An 18,946-nucleotide genomic window follows, 5' to 3' on the forward strand; every position below is an offset into this window, starting at 1 on the left:
TTTTGTGGAAGTTTAAATAGACAGTAGACATTGTTTCGTAGTGGAACCAAAGCGATGATGAAAAAGGCAGAGAATATATAAGTATGTATAAGTAAAGTAGTAAATATTTGTTATGAGAGACAGTAGAGATTTTGAAAAAATACAAAATATTCAAATCAAACATTCAAAATGTCTTCGATTAATTTAATTTATATCACTGTACAGAACTTTCTCCTCACACGCTCATATTCATTCCCGTAGTTCTTCGATTAATTTAATTTATATCACTGTACAGAACTTTCTCCTCACGCGCTCATATTCATTCGCCGTAGTTTGAAATGATTTTATACCAAAAACATCAATCCACCAAACTGGTGTAGTAAATTGATGCCCCCAAACTTTTTTCAAATACCAGAAATGATTTTTCAAATATTTGGGTTTTATTTATCTCATTGTATCGTTCGCCTAACCCAGTTTGAACTGATATTATAAACTTTGAATGAGAGAGAATCTTTCTAATGAAAAGAAATTTGAAGATCAAGCGACAAGTGTCACCAGTCAACCAGTAAAAGCTACAAGGTCCGACCGGAGACTTAAATCTGGCACCACGGGAAGCAGTTAGCCCTTGAAGTTTGCTCCAATCTGTTCATTGGCTTTGGCCCTTTGGGGAGATCCATGGTTCCTCTGATTTAAATCTAAGTGCAGATAGAATTGAAAATTCAGTTTAGTGTGGATTCGCATTGCAGATGTTTTAGGTCGAGCTGGAACCCGTCCAAGGTAGAAAAGATGACCCAATTGAAATCAAATAATACTTTCAAAAGCAAGTACTCACATAAAAACACAACGGCTGTTGTATCGTTCGCCTATTTTATGTCCCCGTAAAGTTAAGGTTCTAGGTTGAGCGAAGTTTTGAGTCATCCTCGAGAACAGAATGCTCATACTTAGACTATTGAAAATCTATACTTAAGCAAATTCCAAATTATAGACCAAAAAAATCTTCCTGAATCGAAGAGAACCATAGAACCTATCACACATCCATTGAGCATCTTAATGTTACAAAGTGAAGCTCACCGCAAATGTATACTTAAATGGTCCACTGACCACATTTGAGAAGCACAGACTTATTTAAATTATTCTTATTCTTAATCTTCTATAACAAATTGTATCTCATTTTTTAAGTCTTATATTTCATATTTAGGTCACAATAGGATAGTCCCCTTTGACACTAGTCAGTTTTGCGCTACATTTCTTGAAATTTTTATAACAAACCCACCTCACTGAACAACAATTTTTATATCAGTTTATATACTAGGGGGAATAGCCGGGCTCAATGTCACCCAGTCTCCAGCAAAATCAAATACACAAGTGATGTGACAATTATTAGAAGAAACATCAGCAAAGGCAGCAACAACGAAGCGAAGACACACTACGATCAGCTAAATTCCAGCGAGGTAGGAACTTTTGATATTTTTGAAATTTAGGGAGATAAAATATTTTTATGCCAAGTATTACTGTGTTTGAATTACATAATTCAATATTTTCATGAGCAATTCGCTCTCTCTCTCTCTCTCTGCTCCCTCTCTGGCTCTGAATGTATTTATCTGTGTGAATAGCTGAACACGCCGTGTGTAGGGTGAAAGCCTACGAAAACTCTAATGAAGCTGCAAAATAGGCAGTGACTGTAGAAAAGTGGATTAAAGGCGCTACAAAGCAGTGACGGTAAGCAAATATACATACATTCATACATACTTAAGTTTTGTTTGGCTTGTTTATACACAAATAGGTATAGGGGGACTGGCGCTCGCCGTGGGGGTGCACTCGCTATGAAAACGTGCTGATTTTGCCCACTCCAAGGCATGCTACAGACAAAGCTGGAGATTGTTCTCTATTAGTCTGTTAGACTTGGCATATTTTAGATGTGTATGTGTGAATGTGTATACTTATTATTTGCAAGCAATCAGCCGGCGTTGGACTCAATGCATGTGACTTTAGATTAGCGACTGAAACGCGAAAATAAACAAATTAACTTTCTCGCTAGCAACTGCTAAGTATAAACTTGCGCTCGTCGCTGAGCGCCTGTTCTCACTCGGTACGTTGTGTTACTTTTGGTGGCACCACAGTCTGCACCAAAACACATAAAATGACACCACTACACCACATAACGGACGCCAGCGGTGACAGTGACAGGGTGGCTAATGAAACGAAGCAGTCAAGCAACACATTCAGGTGTCACTCGCTGAGGTGGTAGCGGGTTTGGAATTTAACAAATTCAGGAAATAAATTACTAAATAAATAAATAAATGCAACATCATCTGGCTCTTTGATCTGTTAGAAAAGTAACAACGCAGCAGAAAAATGTTAGCAACGGCGCAAAACCGAAGCACAAAAAGGTACATACATATATGTACCTGTATAGAGACTATGCTAGCGACCGGCAAATGTTTATTAGAAAAAAACAACGCAATCTAAGGCGTTGTGCAGTTTACTCACTTATAGCACATTTATATGTAAGTATGGACATATATAGTATATGTATTTATGTACGTCTGTATCACTGCATGTCGGTAAGCACGTGTTTGTATGTATGCCAAAACAGCGCCATAGCTGCTGCCTTTGGAAGCAAGCAATAATTTCGCCTTTTAAATAAACGTCATGCAAAAGTAGAATTTGAATTCGCTGAAATTTAAAAAAACTGGTTAATGCATACACTCAATATGCTAATGAATTCGGACATTGCATTCACTTCTCATCTAATGCAAACAAGTCGTCGAAATTTAATTGCTTTGGTATTGCTCCTAATGGTTTTTGTTTTGTTTACTGTTTGGTTCACAAATCAAATTTTTTTATAATTCTGAAAGAGCGTAAAATCGAATACTCCAATCAACAAACTTCTTAAGAAAACTTTTGATAGCGGATTTCATTCGCCACGAATCGAACAAAAAACTGGTATAAAACACGTCGACTGGCATAATTCAAAAGAGACTCTCTTGCGTTTTCTAACTGCGCTAGATACCTTTCGTCTTATTTTAACATCTAATATTTTTCAACAAGAACGTAATACTCAAACATAGCGTGCAGAGAAGTCGGAAATCTGATTCACAAGTCTCTTGGGCCGGTGCTGAAGCCTCCGAAAATGGGAAAGGTGACAAAAAAAGATGATTCCCATCGGAAAAGGCAGATAAAATAACAAAATTGAAAGGGAAAATAATTTGCAGACGATCTTAGTACGGGAAGAGGAGGGGTGGTTGAGTTCTAAAGGAGGACTTTATCTCGATTTCCGCCAAGTCTACGAGTTCTATTGAAATACATGGCAAATGGTAGTAAAGACATTTAAAACTTGTGTATTAACACCTTTTCCCATAACCTCAAAATGTATGTGAAAAATCAAATAACTAATTTTTTTTTGTCTTTAAACACAATGTTTGGTTTTTAAGGCTTTTATTGTCCGAAAAACACCAATTTTTGATTTAATATATATAGCGTGACTTATGATGGAAATAATATATAACTTTTAACTTTTGGGGAGGAACTCTACGCAGCTCCCCCACGTGGATCCGCGCCTGTAGATTTTCACCTTATGTTGACTTAATATCAGTAAGGGACTTTAGTTTCAATAGAAAATTCTCACAAAGTCGATAGTATTTTTCTTTCTTGAAATCTCTACTTTCTGATTTTATCAAAAAATATATGCATTACTACGGATAGATTTCTCAGGAAATACAAAGGCCTCACTTAACCAGCTTTAATCTCACATTACATTACGTCAGAGAATGTCCTTAGAAGCAGGGAAGCAGTAGAGGCACGGCTGCCTGAAAGCGGCTGATATATAATGGATTCCAGGCCACAAGGGAGTTCCGGGAAACGAAACTGCTGATGAAATCCATCGGGCGACCGAACAAGTACAGGGAATACGAAGTCACCGTGCCCAGCACTATCTATACCTCAACCTCAACCTTAAGTATCTTGAAGCTTCGGAGATCAAGGAACTAGGCGAAGTATCAAACGTAAGTAGATATCAACTCGCTCTTAAACTTAAAAGGCGCTGACGTTCTGCATGACGAACACTTCACCTCAAACTAAAATTAACATATATCTAGCATTACTAAGGACCAGTAGATCTATGTATGGCGTGATAGCCAGCCAGTATAAACTAACCTAACCGGTAGGACCTGCGGACTGCCGGACCGCTGCAGTAAATTTCAAGCAAAAGTCTTTGCTACTGGGGAAGCTGCGGAGCTAGCCTTAAATACAAGAGCAGCCAACTTCAGAGTCAATCAAGGTTCTAACCTTGTTTAGCATATCGAGCAGAGGTATCTTGGAAAGCAGGACAGCAGTGGAGAGTGTCGCTAAAACCAACAGACTGCAGAAAATGTCAAGAGTAAGGCATCAGGGTAGCAAAGGAGCATCTTTGTCCTGCATTCGCAAGCTTACGCTTTCAGCTCTCCCACGGTATCAGACATTAGAAGAGATGGTGAGGTTAGTGAGGCCGCAAAGTATGTTAAATTCGCGTCGATCGCAGGAATCCTAAAGGATGACTACTCCTCATGGACTTCGTAACGAAACTTCACCTGGGGCCCTATTCTGGAACTCGATTCGAAAATGTATTCTATTCGAAATTCGGATCTAATTTATAATTATGCGAAAGTTGTACCACTCTGTGCCAGAATAAATACGTACAATTTTCGTTTTTGCTTTCTACAACTCAAAAGCTATCGAATATTTTATCCGAAAATTGACTTGAAAATCCGAAAATCGAGTTACAGAATATACAAAATCCGAATTCGAGTAAATTTTTTTTCGAATCGAGTTACAGAATAGGCCCCCTGAAGAAAGAACAAAAGCTAGTGCAATCATGGCTCATTAGCCTACCAAACTTGCCTACCCTAACCATAATTAATGCGTTCTTTCAAATTTAGTTGAATATACATTTTTTCTATTATTCAACACAATAATAATAATTTGAAACTGACCTTTTTACTAGGGGCCATACGGAAATTATCTCTTTATTTATGGTGGGGAAAAAAGCAGAAATACACTTATAGCGTTTTCATGTCTCAACAAAAATGTTGTATATATACTGCTCTATGCCATGGCTGTCCAAATGGCATGTTATTTTCGTATTGCCTGCTAAAAAGGCAAAAATTCAACATTTTCTATTTTCTCAATACGTATGTAGTTCAGTCAGTTGCCCCGTGAATTTTCATTTATGGATTCTAAAACTTTCAGAATATTTTAACGAAGTAAAAGAAAAGCGTTTTTTCATTAGTTTCGTAAATTACAGTTTCAAAAATTTATTATATTGTAGTATGTAGTAATTATGAACCAAAACAATGCTACAGCTGATTTATAACAGGGGCAATTATTTGTTCTTTTATAATTTAAGAAATTGAACATTTTGCAGGGTGTAGTGGATAATTTGTATAATGTTGCATTGTATTGAGGCAACATTTTCCTCGAGGAAAGAAAACGCTATTAGTGTTTTGACAGTAACAGTTGACAGTTGAGAGTCAATCTTAAATTTTCATGGCTTCGTTTAAGGAGACAATTACTATACTTTCAATAGATGATTTTTAATTTCACAAGTATTTACTGATTAAGTCTCCGCACATATTAAACAGTAAAGTAGGAACATTGCAAACACGTCGAACATTCTAGGAGAATAAAGAATTTTCAATAAATTTAGGAAAAGAGGTTAATATTTATATACTGTCAAGAAAATTGTGTTAAAGTCGAAATATTGCATGCAGAGGAGTACTTCCAAGCAAACTACAGTTTAGCAGTTCAGAAAGAGTCCACAGTTTAAGCGCAACTCAGAACAGGAACCAATTTTAAACTTTTTAAGAGAATATAAATTGAACTAAACTGCTGCACCTATTTTTCATACTAGCGCAAAGCCATTTTTCGACTGCTTGCATGAAAAAGGATAAGGATAAAAATTCAGTCGTTTGGTACGTTCTGGTTACTTAGACTCGACTGTCGTGGGAACGGACCGTCTAGTAGTTAGGGCTGGTACATTATTATCGTAAAATCTCTTATAACTAGTTAATTTTACAGCAGCAACAGCGAGACTCGACACTACACGTGTTGCACAAAATAAGAAAATACCGTTACAAATATTTTTTGTTGAACTAATTCGTTTTATTTTCGATATTTATTTATAATTATGTTTTTTTAGTGCGTTTTAATGCGTAAAATTATTTGAATTGCACTCTTTTTGGTAAATACTTGATCAATAATCAATAGTTTTTAAAGCGCAATGATATCGATGATGTATAAAAATGAATAATTTCTACAGAATGGCACAATATACATACATGTACAGTAAATGATATAAATGCATTAATTAAAGTAAAATGATTAACACATAGTGTATTTTGATATTCTTTCGAACATTCTTGTTTTGTTTCTTTTTTTTTTTTTGTTAATGCAATTTTTAACTCTATTTCATGTGAGTGATATTTTTGTTGGTTGTTTTATTGTTTGCGTGTGTATGTAAGTATGTATAAATATGACATTTGCATACAGTTATTTGCAACGTTGCAATGTTTTGCAATTTCGCAATGACTTATTGCCTTAAGATGCTATGTAATTACTTATTTATTCAAATTTCTGGATTTCTGTTAATTTTGGCTTGTTTATGCTGTCAATATTTTATTGTTGTAAAAGTGTTTGGTTTGTGTTTTCACAAGCAATCATAATTAGATAAGCATTACAATTTCAATTATAATTTGTTATTGTCTTATATAAATATTTTGACTAATAAAACAACAAAAAACATAATCAATATCGGTATCAAATTTGGCCACAAATCAAATATAAGGATGAAAAATGCATGGTACGGTATTTACAAAAACAATGTTACAAACAAAGGAGATTTAAGTAAGATTTTTATGGTAAATGCTTCTTCTGGGTCGGTGAATGCGTACGGAAACCGCTTATAATAACGTTTGCGTTTGATATTCTAGCTTTACATTAGTCCCACCCCTACTAATAGGTAAATACTTTGTATTATATAAAATAAAAGTAGGAATTCATATAGAAACTGATTTTTTTATATTAATAAAATAAACAAAAATACTCTTCGTTCGTTCAATGTTTACATGCTAAGCTTATAATTAATGTCTAAACTAATTTTGGCTTAGCGTACTCGTATTTTCTTAAAGTTAACAGTAAAACCATATGACTATCAATAAACATGTCGAACATTAATTTCGAATATTATTAACTTGCAACTAATTGTGACACTCAATCCGTAACTAAAATGCGCTAAAAAAAATCTAGAAATATATTTACAATAGCAACACATAAATAGTAGAACCGATTACAAACAAATCAGCGGGTCTAAACTAGCAAATACTACCAGCTTCCATAAATATATAGAGTTGTAGACTCTCCTAAGAATTACCGCTAATATTTACGTTTAAATGTACGCTTAAATCTAAGTAAAGTCCATTTTGCAATTATGCAATAAATGTAGCCAGACATAAGTATTCATACATATATAGCTTGCATAACGATTTCCTCAATACGCTATTGTGTTTGCCAGCGTTTGGGCTCAATGATCGGTGCTTAGTGTGTCATCGATGTTGCTGTCCCAATTGAATTCAGTAACACCCTGTTTGTAGTAGATGTTGCCCAAATTGGCAAATCGCTTTTCGAAATCGTTGTCTTTTGCTTTTAGTCGCTCGAATCTGCAATGCAAGAAGGTCGTAAAATTAATATTTTTAAGTCATTTTTAATTCAAGATTTTGACATCTTTAAAGAACATAGCTTTGGATGGAAAATCTGTTATATAAGACCGCTGCAGCATTAGCTGCTACGAACACCAAGTTCTTGTCTGGAAAGATTTTTTTATTTGACATGTTATCTTCACGAAATTTGGCACTGATTATTGTACAAGACAGCGCTAAAATCTCCAAATATCAAATCAATCGTTCAAAATCAAAATGAAGATATTTTTATATTATTTTATGCTATAAGAAATGGCCTCGTGAAGATTGTTATAGTTTAGGTGCGGTCGAAGTCTACGTTTTATATAACCTCACTTTTTGCTATGGAATAAGTTCGGCACATTAATGCCTACGGTAGCTAAATATTCAATTATAATTTTTTGCCATTAATTAATTGTTGAAAAATATACATACATACATATATTCGTTTATGCTATAACCTCAAAATATCGTATCATGTTGCCAATGCTTTGCTTAGTTTTTTCCTTTATTTTCATTCTGTAGGCATTATTTTATGCTAAATTTGACTGAGAAATTTCTGTTTGTAAAACATTTTTAAAATCTCAAAATTTCTTGATAATATTTGATATTTCAATATGGGAAGACACTACCTTAATCTTCATTAAAATAAAATTATTTGCTTAAATTGAAGTCTTAAATCTCCCCTTCCTATTTAACTGCTGTGCTATTGAAGAGCAACGATCACCTAACTATAAAGTTGGACCTTAGCTAGATACCTTCCAACTACTACTACAGCACCGCGAACTGCTTCCAGTCCGTCTCTGCCACTACCGTGATATTGTGTTTGCTATTACAAGCCGACAGAGAGGGTTCAACAAAATTATACAAAAAATTTGATTTCGCTCGATCACGATACGATTCTGAGTCAGTTGTAGAACTCCAATAACTAAGTCGAACTCTAAGTCGAAGATTTCCAACCAAAGCTAGTTAAATAGTCGATTTGAAATAATGTATTAGCTTACTTCGACGAACCGTACCTTTGGAATAGTAAATTCTTTGCAAAGGCATATAGCTCGATATCCAAGCTGTTTAACTCCTCGATGCGTTTCTTCTGATCCGGTCGCAGATTGTTAACCGCCGACGCAGATATTGTTGTATTGTGTTGTTCGAATGGTATCGCAAACCGAAGATTGAATGTCTCTTCGAATATATACTGCGAAATCTGTAAAAATAAAATTTTGTTTAACGAATACACTTGTATATGGTATATATGTAAGTGGTACCTTCTGATACTCGGTGAGTCCGAAGTATGCCATTGCGGCTAAATTGCGTTTGGCGCTCGCCAACATCACGCGGTCGCGCTCGTGCGCCGGCATAGCAGTCTTATTGTAACAGCCCACCAACGCCAGATCGGCCAGCATGCGAGTCTGTCGATTGGCCGCCAAATTCGATTCGCACGCGGCGAACTCATCCAAATCCACATCCAACCAATCCTTGCCCTTGTAACAGGGTGGTAATTCCGCCGCCGTGGCTTGACGCCCCAAACACCAATGACGTGAACCCTTCCACGTCGCACCGCGTCGCACATGCCGATATTCGGACATATACCGTGAGATGGGCTCACGTAGCAGTGTGATGTAGAAGTATCGACGTTTGGCCGTCTCGCCTTCGTTCTTGTCCAATTCGATATCCACACAGCTGGTCAGCTCCGTCCAGTCGGCGTGTAGGCCACACTTCCAGCCGGTCGAGTAGCGTGAGAACAGCCAATTCTCGTTGCGGTGTGGACGGAAGCAGTAGCAACGCTTGCGTTGACGCTGGCATTCGCAGGGTCGCTATAAGGCGCAATAGAAAATGAAATTAGCATGACTATGTTGTTCATTTGAATAACTTATGTTTATGGAAGTACTTATATTTGAAATATGCAAAGCCTGTATACAACGTTCGTAAATGTCCAGTAATTTAGGTATTTATGTGCATATGCATGTGTAAACAATTCAGTGGTTTCATCTCGCTTTAGCTCTTCCCGGAGTTCAATTTGCTGAACTTAAACTTTGGAATTTATTACGGATATTGTTGTCAACTTCGTACGTGCAATGTTCGTGAATTATGGAAATTATTTATAATTCACTGCATCCTGTCAACAGTTCATAACAACGAGGCGACGAATTGCATACAAATGACCGCAATGCCCGATTGTCATGTCAGAAGATGTCATTTCAACTTCAAATAAAAACACACACTTTATTTACATGTGTATGACACCCATACATATAATTTAAGTAGCCTTTCTGGAAAGTCAAGTCAAAGTCAAGGTTATTTTCTGACAGTAAAGCGGGGAGACCGAGAGTCTGCTGTTTATGCTAGTGAGTTATGATAGAAGGAAGCACTGTAAGGCTCATGAAACCTTCTGTACTTCGTTTATTCGGCTCTTCCGAAGCAAATTCAGTGACTTGGTAAAAAAAAAACTATCAATTATACAAGAAATCAACAAAAATCTGGTTACAATAGCAAGAATTTGGCTTTCTTTGAGATATGTGTTGCCGAGTAAATCCAAATATATCTCTTTATATATTGATCTTTATCTTTTTGACTTTTAATCTTCGTGAACGTAAACCTAGTAGATCTGTAGCTCGTATGTAAAACTCATACCAAACCATGAGTCGGTTAGATTATCCGCCACATATTCGGATCAAACACAGACACAGCTCACTAATTTAAAGTTGAATCTCAAAACATTTTCAAAGTTTTTTTAATACAGCTTCGCAAAAATTAAAAAAGAGTCCTGAAAAACTTTCACACAATTAACTCTTATAGAAATCCAAAAAGACAAAAAAATGGAATTAAATCGCGAACTTTTTCGTGCGATTATATTTTTCAACTTTCGACGTAGATTAACTCATTAAAAGTGTATATGTAGATGAACTTAATTAATTTTTTGGCGATGAAGCTGCGTCAAGACAAAATGTTTATCGATGGGATGGTGAATTCAATCGTGGTTGTAAAGCACTCTAAGAAAAACGTCTTGAAGGTCGTCCAAAATCAGTTATTGTGTCGGTGACTATTGATGCTGGGTGCGTACTGATATTGCAAGATCGTCATGCGGCCTATCGTCAGATACACACAACTATAAGCAATAAGTGGGACCAGCATACATTCAATTTGTTGATCGCTTAAAAAAAAGGGTCGGCTGTATAGTCCTGATGTGGGACCAAATGACTAATTCTTTCCCTTACGTAAAAGATAAAGGTTTTTCAACACCTGATGAGGGTTTTGATGCGTTCAGAACGCATGTTCTGGAGATAACTCAATCAAAGTGGATAAAGTGCTTCGAAAATTGATGCAATAGTACATAATTATTAAAGGAAAATATTTTGAAAAGCAAAAAAGCATTTGTTTTTGTTCTCTAATCCCAAAATATAAAAGGCAACATGCGTAAGAACCAAATTAATTTAATTTTTTTCCTACATTTCACGAGTACAATCCACACGCTTCTTACAACATTTAGCTTACAACCGCGCTCTTCCCAAGTTACATACAGGTGCCTTGAGCCATACTTCATACAAAAAACAGTTGAAGATTTGTTAGTGCTTGCGAAAGTATATCTCCGTTATGTATGCGTAAACACGTTTCGTTTATTTGTAATGTAATTGTAAACAATGTTAAGCAATTTCGAACATGTGGCATGGCTTATAAGCTGAAATTGCAATAAGTAACCAATTTTGATTGCAACAATTCTGAAATATCCATGGCACAGGCAATCTTGATTTTTGTGAGAGGGTACAGAAGCATGGCGCACACCCACACACATACTCATGTGTATTCCTTCAATGTAGGGAACATGTCGCCCGACTGTATTGGCATATTGTCACAAATCCTTGATTTGATTTCACGCGAATATGGTTATATGAATCAATAAATAAATAAAAATAAACTCAATACATTGATTGTTGTGGCTATACATACATATGTATAAACATATAAAGGTGGTTCTTAAAAAGAGGTATGGACATTTTTAAACCCAAGGGTCCGGTACAGAAAAGATGTACTATACATTTCCAATGAGAATTTTATTAAATATATAAATCCGAAGGCAAGAGGTCAAACTTCAAGTAAAAAACACCAAATCAAGAATAGAAAGCTAGTAGCCTTTCGTACTGTCAAATTAAGTTAGTATGTATATTAAGATTGTAATTGAGAAACCAGTTTTTTGCCATTCGCACAGCTATTCAACTTACTTCAGTTCTTCATTTTACAATTTTTCTAATGATTAAAATTCATCACCCGATTGCTATTTTATCAATGCATACAACCGAATTTACAGCCTGGACAACAACCGGCAGTGTTAAACACAGCCAAATTTACAACCGCGACATTTCAGTTTCACTTCGATTTTAATTCGATTAAGAATTAATTTAATCACATAATACTTATATTTTATACAAACAAACTTTGTGATGCAACCAACTTAACGTTTGAGTCCAAAAAATAAAATTCAATAATTCAACGAACTTTTAAGTACCACCCTTATGTAGAAACATGTAAGCCCATCCACTTCAGTATATAGATTGCCAACACGTGCTTGAAATTGTGCATTGTGTCTGCTCATTTGACTTACCTTTAGATCCAAGTCACGCACCAAATGTCGTCCAAACGATGTGCCTCCGGTCTTTTGTATATGCAGGAACACCATCACATCATGCCCGTCCATATCGAATTGAAAATCATCGTTGAGCACATCCTCATAGCTGAGACCGGCATTGGTGATAATTACATTTTGCTGTATTGATTTCGCGCTAATCGCCGATGTGGATGCCAGCGCCATGGCGGACCCGGCTCCGCCGCCACCACCACCCGGCTGATGTGACTGATGCTGATAGTGGTGCACACCGTACGCATTGTTCGCCACACCCGATGCGGCGGCAGCGCCCACGGCACCCGGTGGTGGCATTATCGCCTCATTGTAGGCCAGTATATCCGGTTGTAGCATCATGCCGCGCTTCGAGAGCGCACAGACCTGTTGATATACAGCAATGAGAGAAAAATAACATTAAAATAAGAGATAGATTAAAATATTCGATATGTTGATATTTACACGTGTTTACGTAAATTTATGACAAATATGACCATAAAGCATTCGAAAATTCGCAATTACGCCAAAACAAATGCGTGCGTAATGCGAAATGCGAAGCGCCTGAAATTCAATTAACTCACTCAATGAAAGCAGCGCTCGGTTATAATTCAAATTTTAGCTGCAATCAACCGCATGCATGTGTATGTGTGTGTGTAAATAACAGGATTTTCGGATGTTCGATGTTTCATACCGGAATACATCATCGGAAAGGGTATTAAGGCATTGGCTGGATTTTCCAAGCTGATCCATGCAAACGAAATCAAATGAAATCTCAAGCGCTTGAAATACACAAAATGTATCAACTGGCGTACAAATGTATCGCCATTGCAATTAATTAACTCCTTTCATTTTCCGCTTAACGAAACGTAAAAAGGATTTCGGCGATACGCTGGTGCATGGTATATGTGTGTGTGCGTGCGTGCATCAATCTGATGATGCGAATGAGTATGAATTTTTAATTAACAAGCTTAATGTGAATTGCCTGCGAGCTTTTTTATATACATACATAATCAAGTATATACATATGTACATCTATATATCGCTGTGTAAGCATGTAGGCATATTTAGCATACTCGCCTGCGCAATTGGGTCGGCAAAAAGCTACCATTCATAAAATTTTGGCTCTTGTAGCGAGATATCAGCTTCAAATGCTTTCATTTATCTAATTTTTTGGAATACGAAATCTTGGCAACGCTTACACTTAATACAGAGAAATGCATACATACATATGTACATCCAGACATACATACATACATACAAAAGCAAAACAAAAGCACGTTGAGCTGATCATTGAAGCGTAAACTGGTAGATTATCGCATTTACCAAAGTTGAAAGCCTGCCTCCAAATCACATTAAGAATTCGTCGGAGAAGAAACACAAAAGAATTAAATAAAAAAATAGTAAGCCCAAATGCTTACTTTTTGTGCCAAGAAGCCACAATCCCCATAACTTTAAACAGATTACTACATATACAGGGTGCGCCATCTTTTAAGCCGCTATTCCAACATTCAACAGCTTTTTACATTTAAGATATTTATACCCAGAACAATGTGTATTAAGTTAGCCACAAAATTTGTAACAACCGTAAGGAAACGTCGGAGAACCTATAAAATGTATACATAGATAATGGGCGTGACACTGCCCAATTTTAGGTGAAAACACATATCTCGAAACCCGCCTGATAAATTTCAACCAAATTTGGTATGTGACATTCCTCTAACATTTTTATATTACAGCATGAAAAAAGGCAAAATCTGGCTACAGCCACGCCTACTTCTCATATAACTGAAGTTTAAATTAAATTTGAAATATTCGCTTTCCAGTATGTAAATCAAAAATGTATAAATGTATCAGAATAAAACTTTGCACGAATAGTGCATTTGAGGTGTGACACCTTATGATTAAAAACTGCTAGAACCGAAATAAAACTTCTCAAGCCCCTAGGCACTGAATATTAGATTGCACTCACTGCTTATAGTTGACTTTTTTAACCGAAAATATCGGTAAATGTATGAGATGTATAATTGAAATTCAGCTAGATTCCTTTCCTGTCTCAAAAATGGGTTGAGTGGGATCAATACGTCAAGTAACGCCCCATATACCCAATATAAAGATTTTCGAACTTCCGGATCACTTTATAGCGCATACATCAGCCAATATGTGAGTAATTTATGCTTCGAATGAATAAAATCGGGTCAAAACTCGCTCTAGACCCCATAAGCCTTAAGTACATGAAAGTACTTCCCTGGCTTTCATCCTTGCAAGTTGCAAGATTATGAAATGTTTGCTTATACCCGAACTTAGCTCTTCCTTACTTGTTGAGATATGGATCTGTAGGGTTGCAACTTCTTATATGGAAACTTTTTTATTGCCAGCCTCAACCGTTAAGATCTTCTAAACGGTTAGGTTAACGAAAAAACTATACGAAGCCATTTTGAGAAGCATTCAATTTCCTACAAAATCTAGGAAAGAAGAAATTGGAAACGAGATACGAAGTTTTCTGTCTGTTAATCGAATAAAATAGAAAACCGTTAAGCGGACGGCCTTCTTGTTACAAGCATTTCTTAGAGGTGTCTATCAACCAATTTTCAGAATACGAAGCGCACAAAAAGAAGTAGCTTAAACTTAATCTAACGAATATACTATATGTAATTTATACGAGTAAGTTTGTGCTTTGAATATTTCTACCAAACGGCCGCTTTTAGCCAATACGGTTTCAAGTATTCCGAGTGATAAAACAAAGAATTTAGCTTTAATATACGCCATGTCTTTCTGATATTAGACGTTTAGAGAATGTTTGTTGCAAGAACTGCCAAGTTTGACTCGCAGTGTGACGTTGAAACCAATAACCACCAATATATTTTTTATGAACTTGCGGGCAAAAATAGTGAGCCAACATTCATCGACTGAACGATTATTTCGGAAACTTGTTATCATTAAGAGTTAGCCGCTCCGATATATTCCTCATCTACCTAGTACTATGCAATTTTATCACTTATTTCTTTTCTACTGATCCATACGATTTTTTGAGTAGTCAATTAACGACCCATAATTTATATAAAACGAGCAACATTTAAGAATCTGATTTTAAGCCGTTTTATGTGGTTATCGTTCCCGGTAACGAGCCAAAACATGAGTAAAAAGAAAATAATTTACCTCACCAAAGCTCTAAGCTTGAAAATCGTTGACAAATCTTATGACAGGTGTAAAGTTATCTTAAAAGTCACAACACGATTGACACATACATATGTATAAACTGTACAAATATGTTAGCTCTCCACGAAATATTTTAGAGCAGACAAACGACAGGATATGCAATAAATGTGTCCGATACAACGGAACGAGAACCGCATCTAAGCATGCTGCTCAGAAATGCCAACTGACATGGTACACATACACGCTCAGACATCGCTCAGCTAAAAGCATTATAGAGATAAATATTTACCATATATACACACATACAGTACATAAAGTAAAGTATGGAATATATGAATGGGGTGCTTGCAGAAAATGCTGTTCAACTTCTCGCTAACAAAAAGTAAAATTATCGGAAAAAAAAAATAAATATTTTAAACTCGTCCATTGCAACGTCAATTCCGGTGACTTCTCGGAAAAAAGATGCGCCCGCTTTTACAGGATCCTTACAGGATCATTTAAAGCGAAAAAATACATGTTTTAGTTAAAACTATAACTTAGAACTTGAAGGAAAGAAAAAAATTAAAATTGGATTTTTGGCAGACATTTTTACAAAAAAATGGAAATTTTGTGACATTTTTTTAAATAGTTGAAATCGAATGTTTTCCATATGAATTTATGGCATGTGCTTCAAAGGACTTAAACCCGCTTTCCTTGTGGGTATGCCAAAATAATATAAATATGCGTGTCGTTTAGCTTGAGTGCAATATTGCAACATTGTAGAACCTTAACAATTCCTGTCACATGCTAAGAAGGAACCAGCGAAACAGTGAACACATGAGAATGTCACTTGTCAACTCTGACAGTTATTGAGTGATGCGCAATTCTACACTTCGTATGTTTCTGACTTAAGTTTTGTTTTTTTTTTTGGAAATCACTCTAAGGCAAATGCTAAAAAGCACTTGAAAGTAAAAAAAGTGGATAGGTTAGCCAGGAAGGAAGTGACTAAAGTAGCATGGATGGATAAATATGTGGCAATAAAATCAGTAATAAAAAAAAAACATATTTTGCGCATGGGAAATGTCACAAAAGAAATTCTGGATTTTCTATTTTTCACAGTTACTTTTGAAGTGCTCGATAGATACAAGTAGATTGTATGCTGCAATATGAAAAGATTTGTTGCATAGTGCTGTGGTGAATGATTTCAAAGCTTTTCTTTTCTTTTCTTTCTTTTTTCTAAAAAAAAATTTATAAAAAAAGTTTCATTGTTTTATATTTTCTAAAATAATTTTTTACAAAAAAAAAAAAACAAAAAGATTTCAAGGCTTTATTTTCTAAAATAATTTTCATTTATATTTTTTTGATTTTTTTTTTTATAATCTTTGTGTTATAATTTTAAAAATTTTTTTTATCATTTTTTTTTAACTTTTTTTATAACATTTTCATAAATTTTGTTTTTATAATTTTTTTACAATTTTGTTTTAATTTTTTTTTAAATTTGTATTTTTTAGAATTAAAAATTTTATTTTTTAGTTTTTTTATTAACAAACAGCATCATAATTTATCCAAATAGCTGAGCATTAAAGGGTTAAAATATTAACATGTTGTTAGGCGAATATCAATACACAATTGGGACCACAAAACCAAAATAGCTCCTAACATTACCCAAATAGGTGGCTAACCGCATGAAAGTGCGCCGCAATATGTTGCACAGTGTAACTTCAAAGCCACGCATTAAACTATTTAAGAATTTCTCTACAGATAAAATGTGATGAATATGCGATAAAAGTACACTTCCAACGCGACTTACTGTACTTGCCACCAATTGTGATATGTTAAATAATAAAACAAAGTCACAAGTACATTTTCCTCGCCAGTTGACGTCTGTGCCGTTAAACCAGCTCAAAGCGTACGCAATGGGAGATTGCCTTGTCTTTCGCCACACACAAGCATCATGCCTCCCGTGGGTCGCGCACAAAACCAACAATGCTGTGCGAAAGCGCAAGTAATCAGAAAGATAATGGTTAAGTTTAGTTGAAACCAACAAAAGGAGACAGACGAAAGCGGCAAAGTGGAGGGGGTAATTTGATAGCTATATGTCTTCAGATTGTCACTTTTTTGTTTGCTTTGGTTTGCCCGGCACAAACTACTGAGTAGCGAGCAGATAAAACAAAAGATGTGAACTAAATAAATAAAATATAATGTTTAAGTAAAGACATTGTTGCTACTTATCATTTGTTTTTATTGCACACGAAAAGTGTAATCGTCAGTGACATGTACTTTACGTGTCTACTGATTTATGTGTGACAATGTGTGTTGGTGTACTCAATCGAAATAAACTGTCTCGACATTCTGTGGTTTATTATCACTGTAAATACGAGAAAGCTTCAGAAATTGAAAGTGTTTTTGTGAATTTGAATGTTTAGTAAATATCAACTCGAGGTGTGTAATGGCGGCTCGTATTCACCAAAGAGTTTAATAAATATTTTCAAATTATCAACTGAACATTTCATACTATTGCAGAATAAGATTTGTCTTTAAAACTGGAAAAAACTATGTCCAAATTAGACAATAAAATCCAGTTTCTACAATATATCCCATTTAGCCATAACTTGGACATCTTATAACATTTCTTTAATATGATGTTAGAATGTGTTTCCAAGCTGCTTTGCACTACAAGTTCAAACCGCGGTTAAAGTTACCAAATTAAGGATAGCAACACTGTTATATACTGTTATACAAGTTTAATATACTGGGATAGACGCGCTAGGAATGTTGGAAATTTAATGCCTAAAGTTTTCCTCATTCAAAATTTATTCATTTTACTAAATTTTTGTTTATTTTTTCATGCAACATTCGTTGAGAGAACAACGCACTCGGAATCGTAAACAAGTGCAAAACAACTGGACGAGAACGTAACATTTGGCGGCAGAACACTGCAAGCACATAAATATTAATTTAATTGCTAAAGTTATATTATTTCAGTCCAAGAGTTATGAGTACGCATCACTGCCTAAATTCAACCAATTCGGTATCTGTGTTTTTATTGTGTGTTTCCACTGTTTAGTTCTCCTTACGTTTACGTTCTACGGAACAAACATATTTATCGCACAATTTATGGCGCATAATGCGATAAGAAATTAGTTTGCTTCTCTGCGTGCACACACTTTAATGGGCCAAGCAATTTGAGCAACGAGATAATTGTAGGAAAAAGTGGGTAATTGTTGTTGCTAAAATTATAATGTTATGCAATATATATGCGGATGGATGTAATCGAAACTATTATAGCTTGAAAAGTAGTAGATTTAGGAAAGTTAGTTTAATAGAAGTAAAGTTTAAAGTATATACTATATATCATTCTTTAATCTTCAGAGAAATTTGAATTTGTCAATAAAGTAGCGCTTAAATAATATTTAGAATTTGCATCAAATAAAATTCTTAAGCATAACAATGCTCCTACTATATATTGGGTAGTCGAAAAAGTCTTTTCGTATTTCTAATCATACTTCAA

The 18,946-nt window shown here is 35.3% G+C and overlaps 1 protein-coding gene and 1 long non-coding RNA gene across 5 annotated transcripts in view; one reads left to right on the top strand and one right to left on the bottom strand.

The window, feature by feature from the left end:
• Positions 1-3,613: 3,613 nt before the first annotated feature.
• The window catches only part of LOC125776434 (uncharacterized), a 34,026-nt gene continuing 18,693 nt past the window's right edge, over positions 3,614-18,946 (top strand). The window contains exon 1 of the long non-coding RNA XR_007421706.1: positions 3,614-3,983. This is a non-coding gene — a long non-coding RNA (uncharacterized LOC125776434). The remainder of the gene's footprint in view (positions 3,984-18,946) is intronic.
• Positions 6,248-18,946, bottom strand: part of LOC105230846 (heparan-sulfate 6-O-sulfotransferase 2) — a 96,910-nt gene continuing 84,211 nt past the window's right edge. For 3 of the 4 annotated variants that reach the window (XM_049448264.1, XM_011211839.4, XM_049448265.1), the window contains 4 exons: positions 12,286-12,684; positions 8,954-9,502; positions 8,693-8,892; positions 6,248-7,670 (listed from right to left, as the gene is read on the bottom strand). In XM_049448264.1, coding sequence (XP_049304221.1) covers positions 7,535-7,670; positions 8,693-8,892; positions 8,954-9,502; positions 12,286-12,684 — 1,284 coding nt within the window. In that variant the 3' untranslated portion in view covers positions 6,248-7,534. The remainder of the gene's footprint in view (positions 7,671-8,692; positions 8,893-8,953; positions 9,503-12,285; positions 12,685-18,946) is intronic. The other variant, XM_049448266.1, reaches the window with a different exon arrangement.

This window comes from Bactrocera dorsalis, chromosome 2 (genome assembly GCF_023373825.1).
Source record: "Bactrocera dorsalis isolate Fly_Bdor chromosome 2, ASM2337382v1, whole genome shotgun sequence".
Classification (NCBI taxonomy): Eukaryota; Metazoa; Arthropoda; class Insecta; order Diptera; family Tephritidae; genus Bactrocera; species Bactrocera dorsalis.